Below are 16553 nucleotides of genomic sequence, written 5' to 3'. Positions count from 1 at the left end.
CCCCGTTAGGACCCTGGACCTGCCCCCGGTAGACCCCGCTAGGACCCTGGACCTGCCCCCGGTAGACCCCGTTAGGACCCTGGACCTGCCCCCCGGTAGACCCCGTTAGGACCCTGGACCTGCCCCCGGTAGACCCCGTTAGGACCCTGGACCTGCGCCCGGTAGACCCCGCTAGGACCCTGGACCTGCCCCCGGTAGACCCCTAGGACCCTGGACCCGCCCCCGGTAGACCCCGCTAGGACCCTGGACCTGCCCCCGGTAGACCCCGTTAGGACCCTGGACCAGCGCCCGGTAGACCCCGTTAAGACCCTGGACCTGCCCCCGGTAGACCCCGTTAGGACCCTGGACCCGCCCCCGGTAGACCCCGCTAGGACCCTGGACCTGCCCCCGGTAGACCCCGCTAGGACCCTGGACCTGCCCCCGGTAGACCCCGTTAGGACCCTGGACCCGCCCCCGGTAGACCCTGTTAGGACCCTGGACCCGCCCCCGGTAGACACCGTTAGGACCCTTGGACCTGCCCCCGATAGACCCCCGTTAGGACCCTTGGACCTGCCCCCGGTAGACCCCGTTAGGACCCTTGGACCTGCCCCCGGTAGACACCGTTAGGACCCTTGGACCTGTGCCCGGTAGACCCCGTTAGGACCCTTGGACCTGTGCCCGGTAGACCCCGTTAGGACCCTTGGACCTGTGCCCGGTAGACCCCGTTCAGTAATCCATCCATGAATCCAGTCAATGGATCAAAACAAGATTATCGTGTTTGGTTGAAATATTCCTTTAATTCTTTTTGGATGAAATTTATTGAGTTTGTTTATCTTCCAGTCACATTTTTAAAATATGGAGTTTTTGCTCATATTTGGATTTTTATGCCCAGAAGATGAAGCGGACTGCAAGTTTAAAAACAACTTTTCTTCTTCGTGTGTCATTTTTTTCCCAAACTGACTAAAGTATTTTGTCCTTTTTTTAACGCCTTTTTTATTTCTGCTGTTTCTTCGTTGCGTCCAAATTCTAAAATGTCCGGAGACGAAATTGTGAAAAGTAATTTGCACATATGAAAACTGGATGTGACGGAAATAAAAATAAAATAAAATAAAATAAAATAAGAAGGAACTAAAACAATGTGAAGGAAGTCAGAATCATAAGCCCCGCCCCTTTTTGCTCCGTGCTCCAATGACAGTCGAGCTCCTCAGTAATTAATCAGCTACTGTTTATTAACGTTCAGATCTAATATAGATAACAATGGAGGCAGATTAGTGTTTGTTCATTAGCCGACGTAAGATAAATATCTTCAAAATAAACTATAATTAGTTATTTTAACCAAAGAAATTGTTAAAATGGATTCAAACATTTTAAGTAATGGATATTATTATTATTATTCAGATGAAGTCCGAGTCTCTTAAAATTACTGAAGTTGATCGAGAATGTTTCTTTAAGTTAGTTTTACAGTGTGTGGCTGTCACCCCCCCCCCCATAGATTAGCCTAGCATATAGCATATCTAAGTGCTCAACTGTTATTGGAGCACAGAGCAAAAAGGGGCGGGGCTTAGGACGTGTGTGACGTTGGACTTCCTGGTCTGAGTGATTTCAAGGTGAAAACAAAAGATTACTTCCTTCATTTAAAACATTTTGGCACTTTGGCCACATATTTACATTTCTAATACCGAGAACAGTCGCACAATATTTTAATAATTAATCATTGAATACACTGGAAGACTTTAAATGAACAATATTTTCTTAATTGTGTCAGACAATCCAGAAATCTCTTTTTTTATATCGACATGGACCAAGAAACATTTATTTTCCGGTGTTATTGTTATATATATATATATATATATATATATATATATATAAACTCTTCTGCTCTGTGCCTGTAAAGTAATTTGTTTTCTATCATACATGAGTAACACAATACTGTATGAGTTAATGCTGATCTCACTTTGCTGCAATTTAATATCTGATTATTGTATTATTCTGTCTTTGAATAAAGAATGTGCTGTTTCTTTTAATATTCTGTATATTCTGTATATTATAGACTGCTCTGAATGTTGACAACCTCTTTCTCTACTTTACGTGAGTCTCCAACGTTTGATCGTCACAGATTTCTTCCTGTGGTTATCTGAAAGAGCACAACTGAGCGCGCTCACGAGGGACAGGGACATTACAGCTCAGTCTGGCTCAGGATTCAGGACTAAGAGTTACCTTGAAATTCCACCAGGTACGGCTTTATGCTAACCAGCTAACAGCAGCTACAGTTAGTGGCTAAAGAGTGAAGTGTAAGTTAACCACTAACAACAAGTAGTTATCTCTATTTCCATCAGTAAACTCTGCAAATCACTGAAAGTAGAAACCTGTTCATAGATCGCAGCCTGCAGGGGACGTTGTGGTTATTGGGAAGGTTAATGTTTCTGCATAGAGCCGATTAGCAAATATTATAAATGTGTTAAAGAACTGAAGCTACAATATTCTGACACTAGCTGCACACACACTGAACACTGTTTGATGTCCTGTAAATCACATTCAGGACAGAGAGATTCCTGCTCCATAAAACAGTCCCCACTGATCAGCCTCAGAGCCGATACGTTACAGACGATAACTTCAGTCTGGCCTCGTTCCTCTGGACGTCACAGATCCTCCATAAAGGCTGGAGGCTGAAACAGGAAGCAGAGTTCAAACAGTGCGGATGAGATGAAGAAGAGAAAGAAGACGAGCAGCTGACCCCCACAGTGGATCCAAGCTGATGAAGACCAGCAGTCAGACTGTAGAAAGCTCACAGATCAGGAAGAATTGTATAAAAATATCAGCAAAACTAATCTCTGATCAATATTCACAGGAAGTGATTCAGGCCAAAAGACAGTATTCTTCCTCAGGGACGTTGTAGCACAGCATTTATTTTTATCAAATGTGTGGAAGAGCTGAAACTACAATAATGACATGAAGAGGAAATGATTTGTTTTTATCAGCTTTAAATATCAGAACTGTTTCTGTCGTCATCCTCTGACGGGAGGAAGCTTCCTGTTCCTGTGACTCTGACTCATACAGCGTCACCATTATTCTCAGGAAATATATTTCTAAAGGTGCTATTGACATGAAATTTTCACCAGATGTCTGTAACAGCCCTGCAATCCACACATACAAAGAACTCAAACCATGTCCATAAATTAAGTTATGTGTAATAATGTGAAATGACACAGGGAAGAAGTATTGAACACATGACGAAAGGGAGGTGCAAAAAGGCACAGAAAGCTGAAATCTATCAGTAATTAGAAAGCAATCCTGCCGCTTGTCAGTGCAAATTAATATCAGCTGGTTCAGTCCCGACTGATGGCCTATAAAAAGGTGTCTCCTCACCAAGGTGTCACACAAGAAACATCTCATGATGGGTAAAATCTCATGGTGGTACTGTTGGGTCTCTGTAATTAATGTTAAAGAGTTCGGTCTAGACCTGCTCTATTTGAAAAGTGTCCTGAGATAACTTCTGTTATGAATTGGAGCTATACAAATAAAATTGAATTGAATTAAAACCAAAGAGCTCTCTCAAGACCTTCGCAACCTTATTGTTGCAAAACATACTGATGGCATTGGTTACAGAAGGATTTCTAAACTTCTGAATGTTCCAGTGAACACTGTTGGGGCCATAACCCGGAAGTGGAAAGAACATCATTTCACCATAAACCAGCCACGACTAGGTGCTCCTCGCAAGATTTCTGACAGAGGAGTGAAAAGAATTCAGTTCAGTTTTATTTGTATAGCACCAATTCATAACAGAAGTTATCTCAGGACACTTTTCAAATAGAGCAGGTCTAGACCGAACTCTTTATAACATTATTTACAGAGACCCAACAGTACCACCATGAGCAAGACCTTGGAGACAGACAGAGAGAGAGACGCACAGCAACTACAGTAGCAACAACTACACTAACAGTAGTGACTGATGATGATGAACATGAAGAAGATGATGACGACGACAACAGCAATGATGGGGGACAATGAGCAGTGACAACAGTAATAATAGTAACTGTAGTAATAATAATAATATTAATGATAATAGTAACAATAATATCAGTGATATTAGCAATGGGAGTCAAGCAGGACCATGGCAGGAGGCTCCACCAGGATCCATGAGAACCTGCGAGACGAGAAAGCACAAGAACTCCGGGGAAGAAGTGGAGTTAGTAACATGCATTAATGGAACATGAATGAGTCTAGAAAGAGAGAGGAGCTCAGTGCACCATGGGAAATCCCCCGATAGTCTAGGCCTATAGCAGCATAACTAAGGGATGGTTCAGGACTCACCTGATCCAGCCCTAACTATAAGCTTTTGAATTATCAGAAGAGCTGTCCAAGAGCCAAGGACCATTTGTGGAGAGCTTCAGAAAGACCTGGAATTAGCAGGTACAATGGTTTCAAAGAAAACAATAAGTAATGCACTCTCACCGCGTGAGACTCCATTGATGAAGAAAAAGCATGATGAAGTGCGTTTAAAGTTTGCTGCGCAACATTTAGACAAGCCTGTGAAATACTGGGAGAATATAATCTGGTCAGATGAGACCAAAATTCAACTCTTTGGATGCCATAATACACAGCATGTTTGGAGGTCAAATGGTACTGCACATCACCCTAAAAACACCATACCAACAGTGACCAGGTGGGAACATCATGGTGTGGGGCTGTTTTTCAGCATACGGCACTGACAAACTTCATATAATTGAAGGAAGGATGAATGAAATGTACCGAGACATTCTTGATAAAAATCTGCTGCCATCTACCAGGATGATGAAGATGAAACGAGGGTGGACATTTCAGACAATGATCCCAAACACACAGCCAAGGAAACTCTCAATTGGTTTCAGAGAAAGAAAATAAAGCTGTAGAATGGCCCAGCCAATCACCTGACTTGAATCCATAGAAAATCTATGGAAAGAACTAAAGATCAGAGTTCATAGAAGAGGCCCACGGAAACTTTGAAGACTGTTTGTGCGGAAGAATGGGCCAAAATCACACCTGAGCAATGCATGTGACTAGTTTCTCCATACAGGAGGCATCTTGAAGCTGTCATTACCAACAGAGGCTTTTATACCAATTATTAAATAAATTTCAGTAAGCTTGTTCAATACTTTTTCCCTGTGTCATTCCATTTTATTACACATAACTTTGGTTTCTTTGCATGTGTGGATTACATGGGTTGTTACCGACATATGGTGAAAATTTCATGACAATAGCACCTTTTAGAATTATATTTACTGAGAAAAATGGTGACGTGTTCAATACTTATTTTACCCGCTGTATATGCTTACAGATTGGCAATACGTAAGCTGGTTTCATTATTCAAACAGTAACATTAGTTTTTAGATAACAAGGTGAAGAAAGAGAAACAGTCTGTTCTCCAGCAGCAGCAGGGCTCAACACTCACACACCCTCCTTAAATATGTGAAGGTTAATTACAATATTTGCATTCCCTGAAGAAAACGGTGTGATTGCTACATCTGCAGCTGTAGCCGCTACCGCTGATCGCAGACAGCTTCTGAAAGAATCCCAGCAACAAGTGTTCATGATTCACATCTGAAGATACCACCCCAAAATCAGTCATCACTAAATACTGTATTTAAGAGATATCAGTCCCAAAAAAACACACAAAAGAAGTATAATCAGAAAAATACAGACTGAAGATGACAATGACCTCTGCCCTGTATCCATAGCACTAACATATGCCCTGTATTTATAGCACTGACCTCTACTGTATCCCTTCTTACGTCTGTAACTTAGTTAATATCAAGAAATGGACTGAATCGAACCTTTATTCAATGTCTCAAATGAACACTGTCAAATTATTGGACTTAATTATTGATAATAACTACTGATGTGTTTGGGTTATAGTTGTTGGTAATTGGTTACCAAACATGTGGTTCTGAATAAAATCACACATTCTTGCAGCAATCACACAAATATAACTGAACATGACGTTTGACTGATGTGGTTGCTGTGACTCACCTGTACCATCACCTTCTTCAGCTCTCTGCTGCTGCTGCGGCTTTCTGGCAAACACGTCCTAAAACATAAAAACAGGCTGGGTACAATCTCAGATATGACTTTACTGAAAAAAACCTTAATGTTTAATAAACAGAATTCAGTTAGTGTTTGACAAAGGTTATACAATGATAGACTTTACAGAGCAGATATTTCTGCTGCAGCAGATAAATGAAATGACATTTCATTTGGACTTTAATGAAGAATGACTATGTGATGTTTAAAGATGAATCTAGAAATGTTGTACTGAGTAATGGATACAGACTTTGTCAGATTTGTATTTGTAGGTGAAATGTACCTTTTGATGACGATGGATGCCACTATGACAATGAGCACAGTGTGCAGAGTGAAGTCAACCAGACGAACAACAACTGCAGCAGTATTTGATCCTGTGAGACAGGACAGAAAGTTGTTGGACTGTAGACGTTAAAAATATGTTTCTATGTTCAGAAACAGGAAATTGTTTAAAGAATAAAATGTGAATAGATTCCTCCCCTTCATTAATCACATTTCACTACAGAGAAAACTGATCAGACAAACCTTCAGCCTCCACATGCAGACTGTACGGCAGGGACACAGTTCTGGTGCCGGTCCTCAAACCACAGATGTAGTTCCCAGAGTCCTTTGCAGTCAGAGGGCCGAGCTGGAGGGCGGGGCCAGACTCTGAGAGGGCGTGGTTGTCTTTGAACCAGGTGACCTCCAGTTGGTGGATAGTGCAGACTGCAGTGCAGTACAGAGTGACTGATTCTCCTCCTCTCATCTCTCCGTCTGCACTGGAGCTGTTTATCTTCATTCTAACAGGATCTAAAATAAAGAGTTTAAGACTTGTTAGAGCTTCAATCTCTATTTAAACTCACCCACACATTGTCTGGACTGGAGCCCAGAGACGTTCCCGCTGCTGGAGAGCAAAGAGTTTCATCTTGTGCACGCTCAAATGAACGCAGCACGCTGCAGTTAATTAACCCTGCTGCCTGTTGGCGTTTATCAAAGCTAATAAACAGTCAGATTACAGACAGACAGACAGACAGTTAATGTTATTGAGTGACGTCACACTGCGAGAGAAGTTTATCTGCTTCCTGTTCCCACAATTCACTCTCAGGGAGTTTTCTCCTCTTTTTCTGACAGATAGTCCGTTCATCCTCTCATCACAGTTGGAAACAGTGACACCCGCTTTGATACGAGGGGGGAGGCGGGGCCTTACGCAGCTTCCGGCTCTGCTGTCTCTCTTCCACTCTCATTTCCTTCCTGTTTCTCTCCAGAGGTTCCTCTACAGGCTGTCGACACTCATCTTGCATTCAGTGCTGCGGCTAAAAGAGGCTGAGCTGTTCCCCCTCTGTCTCAGGGTATTTCTCATCTGACTGATGTCAAAATAAACTCTCAAAGTTCTGACCGCTTTTTATTAACAGCATTGTCGTGCACTTTCACTTTGAATAGTTAGGAACATTTAACATTCACCACTTCACACCACATCATTAATATTATTGCTATTGTTGGTTTTAGTATTATCATATGATGATCTTACCAGTGACTCTGACTTTTACTCCTGATCGGCCAGTAAAATGTCCTCTGGTGTCATTTGTTTCCATTCTGAAGCGAAATGTTGCCTCGTCTCTCGACTGTACATTTGTGATCTGTAAAGTGCAGTTTCCCTTCTTGTCTCCCAGATATTTGTAACGAGGGTCGTTGTTTGTAGACTCACTGTCGTACACAGACGGGGTGCTGCCCTGACAAATCTCATGGTTCTGGCACCAGACGACTCTGACGATCCCTAAAGGAACTTCTCTTCCATTCTTTCTAGTGAAAGTCTTTCTGGGTGTGAAGGAGCAGAGGAGGGTGACAGTGGATCCTTTAACAGCACAAACAGGATGTGGATAATTCACAATATAACCTCCAGCACCTAAAGAACACAACACAGTGAGGACAGCTGAGTTTAAGAATGAAGGAGCTTCATTTAGAGCGAGTACTTTCATTAAAATGGACCTCGAGCACTAAAACTGAAAACAAGTCTTACCTGCCAGCATGAACATGAAGCCCCAGAGAATCTTTTTGTCCCAGACTGCCATCCTTACTTTCTTAAAGACTTGATTTAACGTTTATCTTGTTCGATTGAACTCCAGCAGTGCTGATGAAGACACTGACTGACTGTCAAACTCAGAGGATGCTTTATGTCTTTGTTGTTACTGTCTGACTTCCTCCTTTTCTTTACCAGAAGTCTTCAACCTGTTAAACAGACAGGGCTGTGAACAGTTTTCACAACATTGTCCCACAGTGACAGCAGTTATTCAGACCATCAAGGGAACAATTAGAAATACTGAGTTGCCAACATGTTGTAACGCTGAACGAACAAATCTCACTGTGTCTCCTGGTCCGAGGAACAGCAACAGCGGCTGAGGGATGGTGGATGGGAGCCTGAGAAAAACTATACCGCAGAGGAGCAATATGTTTTTACAGTTGCTCAAATATGGGTGAAATATGCTACTTGGAGGTACAAATATGGACTTTTGTTCGTAAATTTCTCCAGATTGCTGCAGTAAAAATGCATGATATTAGGTATGTGTGTAGTCTCAGATGTGCAGAAGTCAAATATACCATATTTAGCCAGGAAATATTGAGCAATATGTTTTTACAGTAGCTCAAATATGGTCAAATTTGCCACTTGGAGGTAAAAATAAGGACTTCTATTGTTGAATTTCTCCAAATTGGTACAGTAAAAATTCTTGATATTAAGTGTGTGTGTAGTCTTAGATATGTAGAAGTCAGATATACCATCCATATCCAGGAAATATTGAGCAATATGTTATTACAGTAGCTCAAATATGGTGAAATATGCCACTTGGGAGGTACAAATATGGACTTTTGTTCTTAAATTTCTCAAAATTGGTACAGTAAAAATGCTTGATGTTGAGTGTGACTGCAGTTTTAGATGTGTAGAAGTCAAATACACCATCCATAGCCAGGAAATATTGAGCAAAATTATTTTACAGTAGCTCAAATATGGTGAAATATGCCACTAGAAGGTACAAATATGGACTTTTTTTCTTAAATTTCTGCAAATTGGTACAGTACAAATGCTTGATATTGAGTATATGTGTAGTCTTAGATGTGTAGAAGTTAAATATACAATATTTAGCCATGAAATATTGAGCAACATAATTTTACAGTAGCTCAAATGTGGTCAAATATGCCACTTGGAGGTAAAAATAAGGACTTTTATTGTTGAATTTCTCCAAATTGCTGCAGTAAAAATGCTTGATATTGAGTATGTGTGTAGTCTTAGATGTGTAGAAGTCAGATATATCATCCATATCCAGGAAATATTGAGCAATATTATTTTACAGTACCTCAAATATAGTCAAATATGCAATCTCTGGAGGCATAAATATGGGATTTTTATTTTGACATTTCTCCACTCTGGCGCAGTAAAGATACTCGATATGAGGTGTTTTTTATTCATCATGGGTGCATGGAAAACGTTAATGCAACATATTTTATTTTAAATATAGGTTCGAATTATAGCTTAATGTTCCTAATACCTTTATTTTGAAAATCGGAAGTGAATACGCTCTTTCTTCGCATTTACCGTAACGCGGAGAATAATCGCACAGTCGAAATTTACGTGCGGCTGATTTGACCACGGAGATCGAAGTTACGGCTGGCTTGACCGCAGTAGTTGCAGGTAGGTGCTACATGAAGGGTGAGGTGATTTTAGTTTGGTGATCATGAGAGGAAGGTTTGAGGCATAAGATCGACTAAGAAAAGAACATTTATTCAGAAAATTTGAATTCAAATTTTGATCAATATTCTTCCCATGTTATTTATTAAAGGTGCACTATGCGATCTTGCATGGTTTCAGCGCGATTTAATTTTTGTCTCAAATCGTAGGCATCTCTCCTTGATCCACTAGCTGCCTGCCCCCTGAATACACTGTGAAAAAACCCGGTCTCGGGAGACAACACAGGGCTCGTAAACATCAAACAAACACTAGGGGCACACCAAAATACAACAAACCAGTTCCAGCCAATCACCGACAAGATGGTTGGGAGAGGGAGAGGGGGTGGGGGTTAGTGCGCGTGGACAGAATTGGGGGGCAGAGAGCAGAGTTGATTGAGTAGCGCGAGTTGTGTTTGAGAGTAATATTTTGGAAAATGGCTGAGGCACGACCAAAGAAAAGACGCTCAGAGGAATATAAGACGAGCAGCCTTCCGCGCCTTTGTTCTCCGCCGCCGTGTTCTCTCTTCCCGCCGTCCCTCCTGAGCGGACAGGTGTTCCTAATTCCCCCTCTAATAATCAATCTACCTGCGCACTCACACAAGGAGAGAGGAGACCAGCACATACACACTCACACACACACACACACACACACACACACACACACACACACCCTGTGACTTACAGGAGGCAGTTTCTGTAGAAAGTGCAGGTGTGCATTGTGAATGTTGAAAAGCTAAACTGATTTCTGGCTTTAATTTGTAAAAAGTAGCTGAAGGAGTATTTTAGTTGGAAACATGGAGCTGACGGGACTGAAACACTGAAATAATCTCACAAGGTTTGAATGTCGTTTCCAACTGAAAGTATGTTTGAATACTTGGAAAAGTGTCAGAGGGATGAAGGATGCAGAATATAGTGTAATGTGGGGATGAACTACATTGTTCACTAATGGCTGAGACCTAAACTCCAGAGACCTTTAAAGTTGAATTTTTTCATTTGGTGTGGTTTAACTGAACTTTTAATGTGATGGGTCATTTTGGTCAGCTCATCCGGTCACTTTCTGTAACTGTAACCTGATGTAACTTACCGTACTATACCGTAATCTGCTCTTTCTTCTCTCTTACTCTCTTACCTCTCCTCCCTCGCCCACACCGGGTCATGAGCTGGCCAGGCCGCTGCCGACGCAGGATTCAACAGAGTTAACGGCTAAACCAGGACTGTTTAATTACTGTTAATGTTACTGATGTGTTTTTATTCCGGTTATGTTATTGTGTTGATCTGATTAATGCAGGTTACTGTAGTAACTGTAGTCTCTGAGACAGTGCTAAGGTGATGTTAGTTTAATGCTTCACACAGACACTGTCTTTGCATGCAACTAACTCTCTTTTAACAACACCGTTAATCTGAGATCTCACACATATTCACCTAAATTCGGCTCTAAACCTCAGCATACACATTAGGAGAGGGAAATCAAACCCTCCTACTCCTCCGTGCTCTTTGTCTCTCACCAGCGTGCGCACACACACCTTTTATCTTTAGCTTATGGTGCTTTCCATTTCTCTCGTAAATCCGCCACCCGAGTTGCTCTGACGTGAGAACGTGACATAATTGCCTGGCTTGTACCACTTATAGCGTTCCAGTTTATTTGGGCATTACGAGTCAGAAAGAACATGGAAGCCACCAGTTGTGTGACAGCAGCTGTGTTGTTATTGATTGTGGATCATTTAAACAAGCTCAATGTGAAATAATAATATGTTTTTCTACAGAAACACAAACATTTCAAGTAATTCCGTTATTGCAAGTCTTACATTTCAATAATACAATTTCAACAAGTGCTGTGGCGTTTGTCTCGAGCCACCAGGGGCCTCCAGGAGCCACCAGGGGCCACCAGGAGCCACCAGGGGCCTCCAGGGGCCTCCAGGAGCCACCAGGGGCCACCAGGGGCCACCAGTGGCAGGCTAGTGTTATTGTTAGCTACATTAGCCTATTTAGCAGACCAGCTCGAAAACAAAACTTTACATTGTATTGAACTCACAGCAACACGGTGCAATGCATAAACTGGTGACCGGACTAAAGCAGCAATGTAAACAGTGTGTAGGAGAATTTAAAATCGACATTAAAACGACCAACGTAGCACAAATACAAAGAACATACATCTCAATATGGACGCTGCCATCTTTGTTTTGCGAGTCGTACGTTCGTCCTCGTTCAGCTCGGTGAACTCTGAGGAACCCCGAGAGGGACAGCTGATATTACGACCAAAAGGGGGGGTGTCTCGGTGAAATGAGATAGCTGTGAGATTTACACTTTCCAACTCGGGCGGGGGGTTTACGAGACAAATGGAAAGCAGCATTAGTTTGTTTAACTAAGGGCCCGTCTTCACGAATACGTTTCTCTCGAATCCAGATAAATACTTTATCGTATCGGCCTCGCGTCCAGACGGATACGACAGCGTTTTCGGGGTGTGAAAACGGTACTTTTTGGAAACGGGTCCCAGAGTGGGAAAATCCGATAACGGCGGATTGCCCCGAGTCTTCTGGACGGCGAAAACGCATTAGCCCCGCCTCTCTAGCCTTTAACCTCAGCCGGCGCCGCTAGACGCGTCATAACAACAACAACAACAATGGCGGACTACTACTACTTGTTTGTAAGCAGCTCATGCTCCATGGCTTCTCTTCCGGTTTTAGTGTGTTGGTGTGGCGGCGTCACAGCGCCACATACTGGCCTGGCATATGTACGACAGCGTTTTGGGTCGGTTTCAGTGAATCCGTATGGACGCAGATATTTCTGGAAACGACGCCGTGTTCACGGGGATTTTTTTCGAAACGACATCGTATTGGGTGAGGCCGCGTATTCGTGAGGACAAACCCTTAGACTGTACATTGTGTGTTTTTACTCTCTTTATTATCTCTTTAATAAATGTTTGTGTTTTTACATGCTGGCCTATTGAATTTCGCACAAGAGTGGATGATACCAACCTCTTTAATGCAGAACTCCAAAGCCTGCCACTTTAACTATTAATAGTGATTTTGGTTATAGTTATTCATTTAATTAATCTGATTTCTAAATTGGTAGTTTAGACTGAATCAATCAATTATTGGCTATCGTTTCCCTTATTTAAGGATGGTGCCTGACTAACTTTATCATTAAAGGGGAACTTCGGCAGATTTTCACCCTAGTCTTGATCCCTAGAGGTCACCGAGTACAGTCGATAGGAAAAACAACGACCAGAACTGGTGCTAGCAAACTGGAGATCCTTCAGCTAATGGCCAGAGCTCCCAGTTAGTTATAATACACTTCTTGGGGGCATATCCTAAAGAGTGCCTTTTGCTCCTCTTAAAGGACAATTCCGGCGCAAAATGAACCTGGGGTTAATAACACGTGTACCGAGTTGGTCCGGTCTCTGGGATATGTTTTCAGGCTAATCGACCGTGACCGGGTTTAGCACAAACCGCTAATTAGCTTATAACGCTGGTCAACGGGGCACCGAGTAACGTGAAAAGAAATCTATTTCTATTCCACTAACAAGACTCAAAATAGCACCACACTTACACGGTAGCATAATGAGGGTCCCTACCTGTAAACCGAAGCATTGAGAACTTTGTAAGTGTACAGACAGTTTATTAAAAAGATAGTTTAGAACAACAGCAGCGTTCACGTATACAGGCGGGCGCCATCTTGGGAAAACAGTCAGGGGTTAGGTCATTCATGCAGATCAATGATAAAGACTTACAGCTGGCGATGTGAACTAAAACAAACGTAATTTGCTCAATATATCAGAAATAATTGCACCGATGTAAAACACAACTTGTCTAGTGTACTTACTCAGTGGATAACTGTCCATCTGGTCCCTCCGGTGTGACTCGCTGCCTCCAATTTATTTTCGGGACATGGAAAAAAGTTTTGAGTACAGCTCTGTTTATCAGAGAGGGGAAATCTTCAGACTGTACAAAACACTGCGTCTCTTGGGTGTCGCGACGCAACAGGTCCCACTCCGTGCAACACAGGCACTCCTCTTCTGTGGCCATAGCTTCACAATGTCCGCAGGTACACCACCAGTTTCCTGAAGTACGAGGCTGTGTTGCAGCATTGACTACCGGTAGCTTTCTTCTCTCTCTCTCTCTCTCTCTCTCTCTCTCTCTCTCTCTCTCTCTCCCTTTCACGGAGCTCCCACAGCTCTTCGTCTGTATATTCCGGCTCAAAAAGATAAGGACGTCCTTCTCTTATGCGCTCAGTGCTTTCTTCCGGCAACAACGTTTGCACGGAGATGTGAAGTGAATCTCGCATGAAACGTTGTTGCCGGAAGAAAGCACAGACGAAGAGCTGCGGGAGCTCCGTGAAAGGGCTACTTTTAATTCTCCAAAATATAATAAAATATGAGGCTGAACTTACAGTTTGGGGGCCCCCTGGTGGCTGCGGGGCCCTATGCAACCACATAGTCCGCATATAGCAAGAAATGGCTCCGCTGTCGCCTACCTGTTTTTCATCCGCTCGCTTCACCGAAAGGAGATAAAAAGTTAATTTCCCTCAAAAATGTGTTGCACATCCCTGCCGCACAGGGGGAAATAAACTTTTTTTCGTCGCGAAGGCATTATCTCTGTGATCGATTATTCTGGGCTTTCGGTGAAGCGAGCGGTGGAAAAACAGGTAGGCGACAGCACTGTTTGTACGGTTTCTGCACAACTTATGAGTTGAAAAGGCATGTTGTTGTCACGTAAGGGCCCTGAGCATGTTGCACAGACATTTTAACTGCATTTTGTGTCTGTTAAGAGGGGCAAAAGGCACTCTTTAGGATATGCCCCCAAGAAGTGTATTATAACTAACTGGGAGCTCTGGCCATTAGCTGCAGGATCTCCAGTTTGCTAGCACCAATTTTGGTCGTTTTTTTCCTATCGACAGTACTTGGTGACCTCTAGTGATCAAGACTATGGTAAAAATCTGCCGAAGTTCCCCTTTAATTAAAGTCATTTTCTATTATCTTTTGATAATTACGAATGGTACTGCGGCGGTTTTAATACCACCTACAAAATGGTGCGAGGTATATTACTGTTGGCAATTACTTTGTGTTTACTCTGGGGCTGAATATGAATAATCTTTCCGTTACAGATGTTTTGGTGTCGGATCATATGTGCATCTTGTTTGACACTGAGATTCTGTGCACACAAATTATGAAAAGAACGTTTGTGTTATTAATGAGCACACAGTGGGAAGCTTCATTCCTCTCTTTAATGATACCATGACATGTGATTCAGATACACATGACCTCACAAATGTGTTTCATAAGCCCAGCTCAAATCAATGGTAAGAACAGAACCCAGGGGCCTCATGTACTAAGACTTGCGTGGATTTCCTACTAGAATGTGGCGTACACTGAAAGAGTGAAAGTTCTGTACACACAAAAATATTCAGATGTATCAAAACGTGCGTACGCAGAATCCCACGCACATTGTCTTTGTACATCGCAATCAACGTGAAATTGACCGCACATGCACGAGCACAATGCTCCACCCTGTCCCCTCCCTCAAATACACCGATTTGAATATGCTAATTAGTATAAATAGGCCTAGATAGTGCTGTCTTTAGTAAAAATGGCAAAAGCCAGGAAAATAAATGTTACGGAGTGTGAATTGGAGGTGCTGCTGACGGAGGTAGAGGCACAGGCAGTAAACTTGGTAGGGTCGGAGAACCGCACCGCAGCGGAGTTGAAAAAGAAGTGATATGAAGACATATCTGCCCATCGCCAGAGCCTTCAGGCCACAGGTGGTGGAGTCCCTGTATTACGGTAGACTGATATACTGTACTGCTGTATTGTGAAAGGGTTACTGTACGTACAAGACGTGACGTCACCACGCTCCCAGTGAGCGCTAGTTGTTGTTGTGTGTGAGCCATGCTGATGAGACAGCGGCACATTGGTCCGCACTTCATTGTTAACTGTTAAATAAATATGCCAAGAGGCTAAAGAAAATTCGAGTGTGTTCTACTTATCCTCCATACGCAGTAGAGGACTGCGCGCTGCAGTAAATAACCCCTTAACACAAATAATCTGCAAATGATTTAAAATTGTTTAATTGCTTGATTGATTGTAAATAATAATGACTTTCGCATACAGTGCAACTGTCCCTAGAGCAATTATTAATTTCAGCTATGCAATTTCAATGCATCGCCTGTGAGTGTCGCCAACTGACAACTAACATAAGCAAAAAATATGTATGTACGCCAGCAATGAAGCTGCCGTGGAGGACCACACATTCTCACGTTCATTTCACTTTTAGTACATCAGAACATGAACGTGAAAAATGGCGTATGCACAAATTTTGTGCGTACGCAACATTAGTACGAGGCCCCTGGACAGATGAAGGCACTTGGAAAAGGATACACAGGAGAGCAGAAAGAAAAAATCAAATAAATTACAAGTGTACTGTGAGTCATTAAAGGATTCATTACAGCCTTATAATGAAAGTTAAGGAGGCTCGAGGCGAATACTTTTCACAGTTAATCTCTACCAATCAGAACAATCCTCAAATTTTATTCAAGACCATTAATGACCTTGTCAATCCGCCACAATCAACCGCCACTTCCCTCATCTCCTGCAGACTGTGAACTTACTTTCTTTATCAATAAGATAAATAACATTAGAGCACATATAACTCCTCCTGCAAAATCTGTGGAGTTACCCAGCCCTTACTCAGAATTACTGAACTGTTTTATTCCCATATCACAACAGGACCTTGGCACTGTGTCACATATGGGCCCACTTGACCCTCTCTCCATTAAACTGAATGGACGCCATCGTACCTCATCTGTTCAATATTATACACAGTTCT

General features: G+C 42.5%; 1 protein-coding gene across 4 annotated transcripts in view; it reads right to left on the bottom strand.

The window, feature by feature from the left end:
* Positions 1–11: 11 nt before the first annotated feature.
* The window catches only part of LOC127362942 (sialoadhesin), a 43069-nt gene continuing 26527 nt past the window's right edge, over positions 12–16553 (bottom strand). For 3 of the 4 annotated variants that reach the window (XM_051399339.1, XM_051399337.1, XM_051399338.1), the window contains 4 exons: positions 6562–6825; positions 6320–6410; positions 5986–6043; positions 5304–5518 (listed from right to left, as the gene is read on the bottom strand). In XM_051399339.1, the coding sequence (XP_051255299.1) occupies positions 5432–5518; positions 5986–6043; positions 6320–6410; positions 6562–6825 (500 nt within the window). In that variant the 3' untranslated portion in view covers positions 5304–5431. Of the gene's footprint in view, positions 86–119; positions 186–216; positions 250–282; positions 316–348; positions 415–447; positions 2646–5303; positions 5519–5985; positions 6044–6319; positions 6411–6561; positions 6826–16553 lie in introns of those variants that run through there. The other variant, XM_051399336.1, reaches the window with a different exon arrangement.

This window comes from Dicentrarchus labrax, unplaced genomic scaffold, assembly GCF_905237075.1.
Source record: "Dicentrarchus labrax unplaced genomic scaffold, dlabrax2021, whole genome shotgun sequence".
In the NCBI taxonomy this organism is placed as follows: domain Eukaryota; kingdom Metazoa; phylum Chordata; class Actinopteri; family Moronidae; genus Dicentrarchus; species Dicentrarchus labrax.
This window is presented reverse-complemented; position numbering and strand designations above follow the sequence as displayed.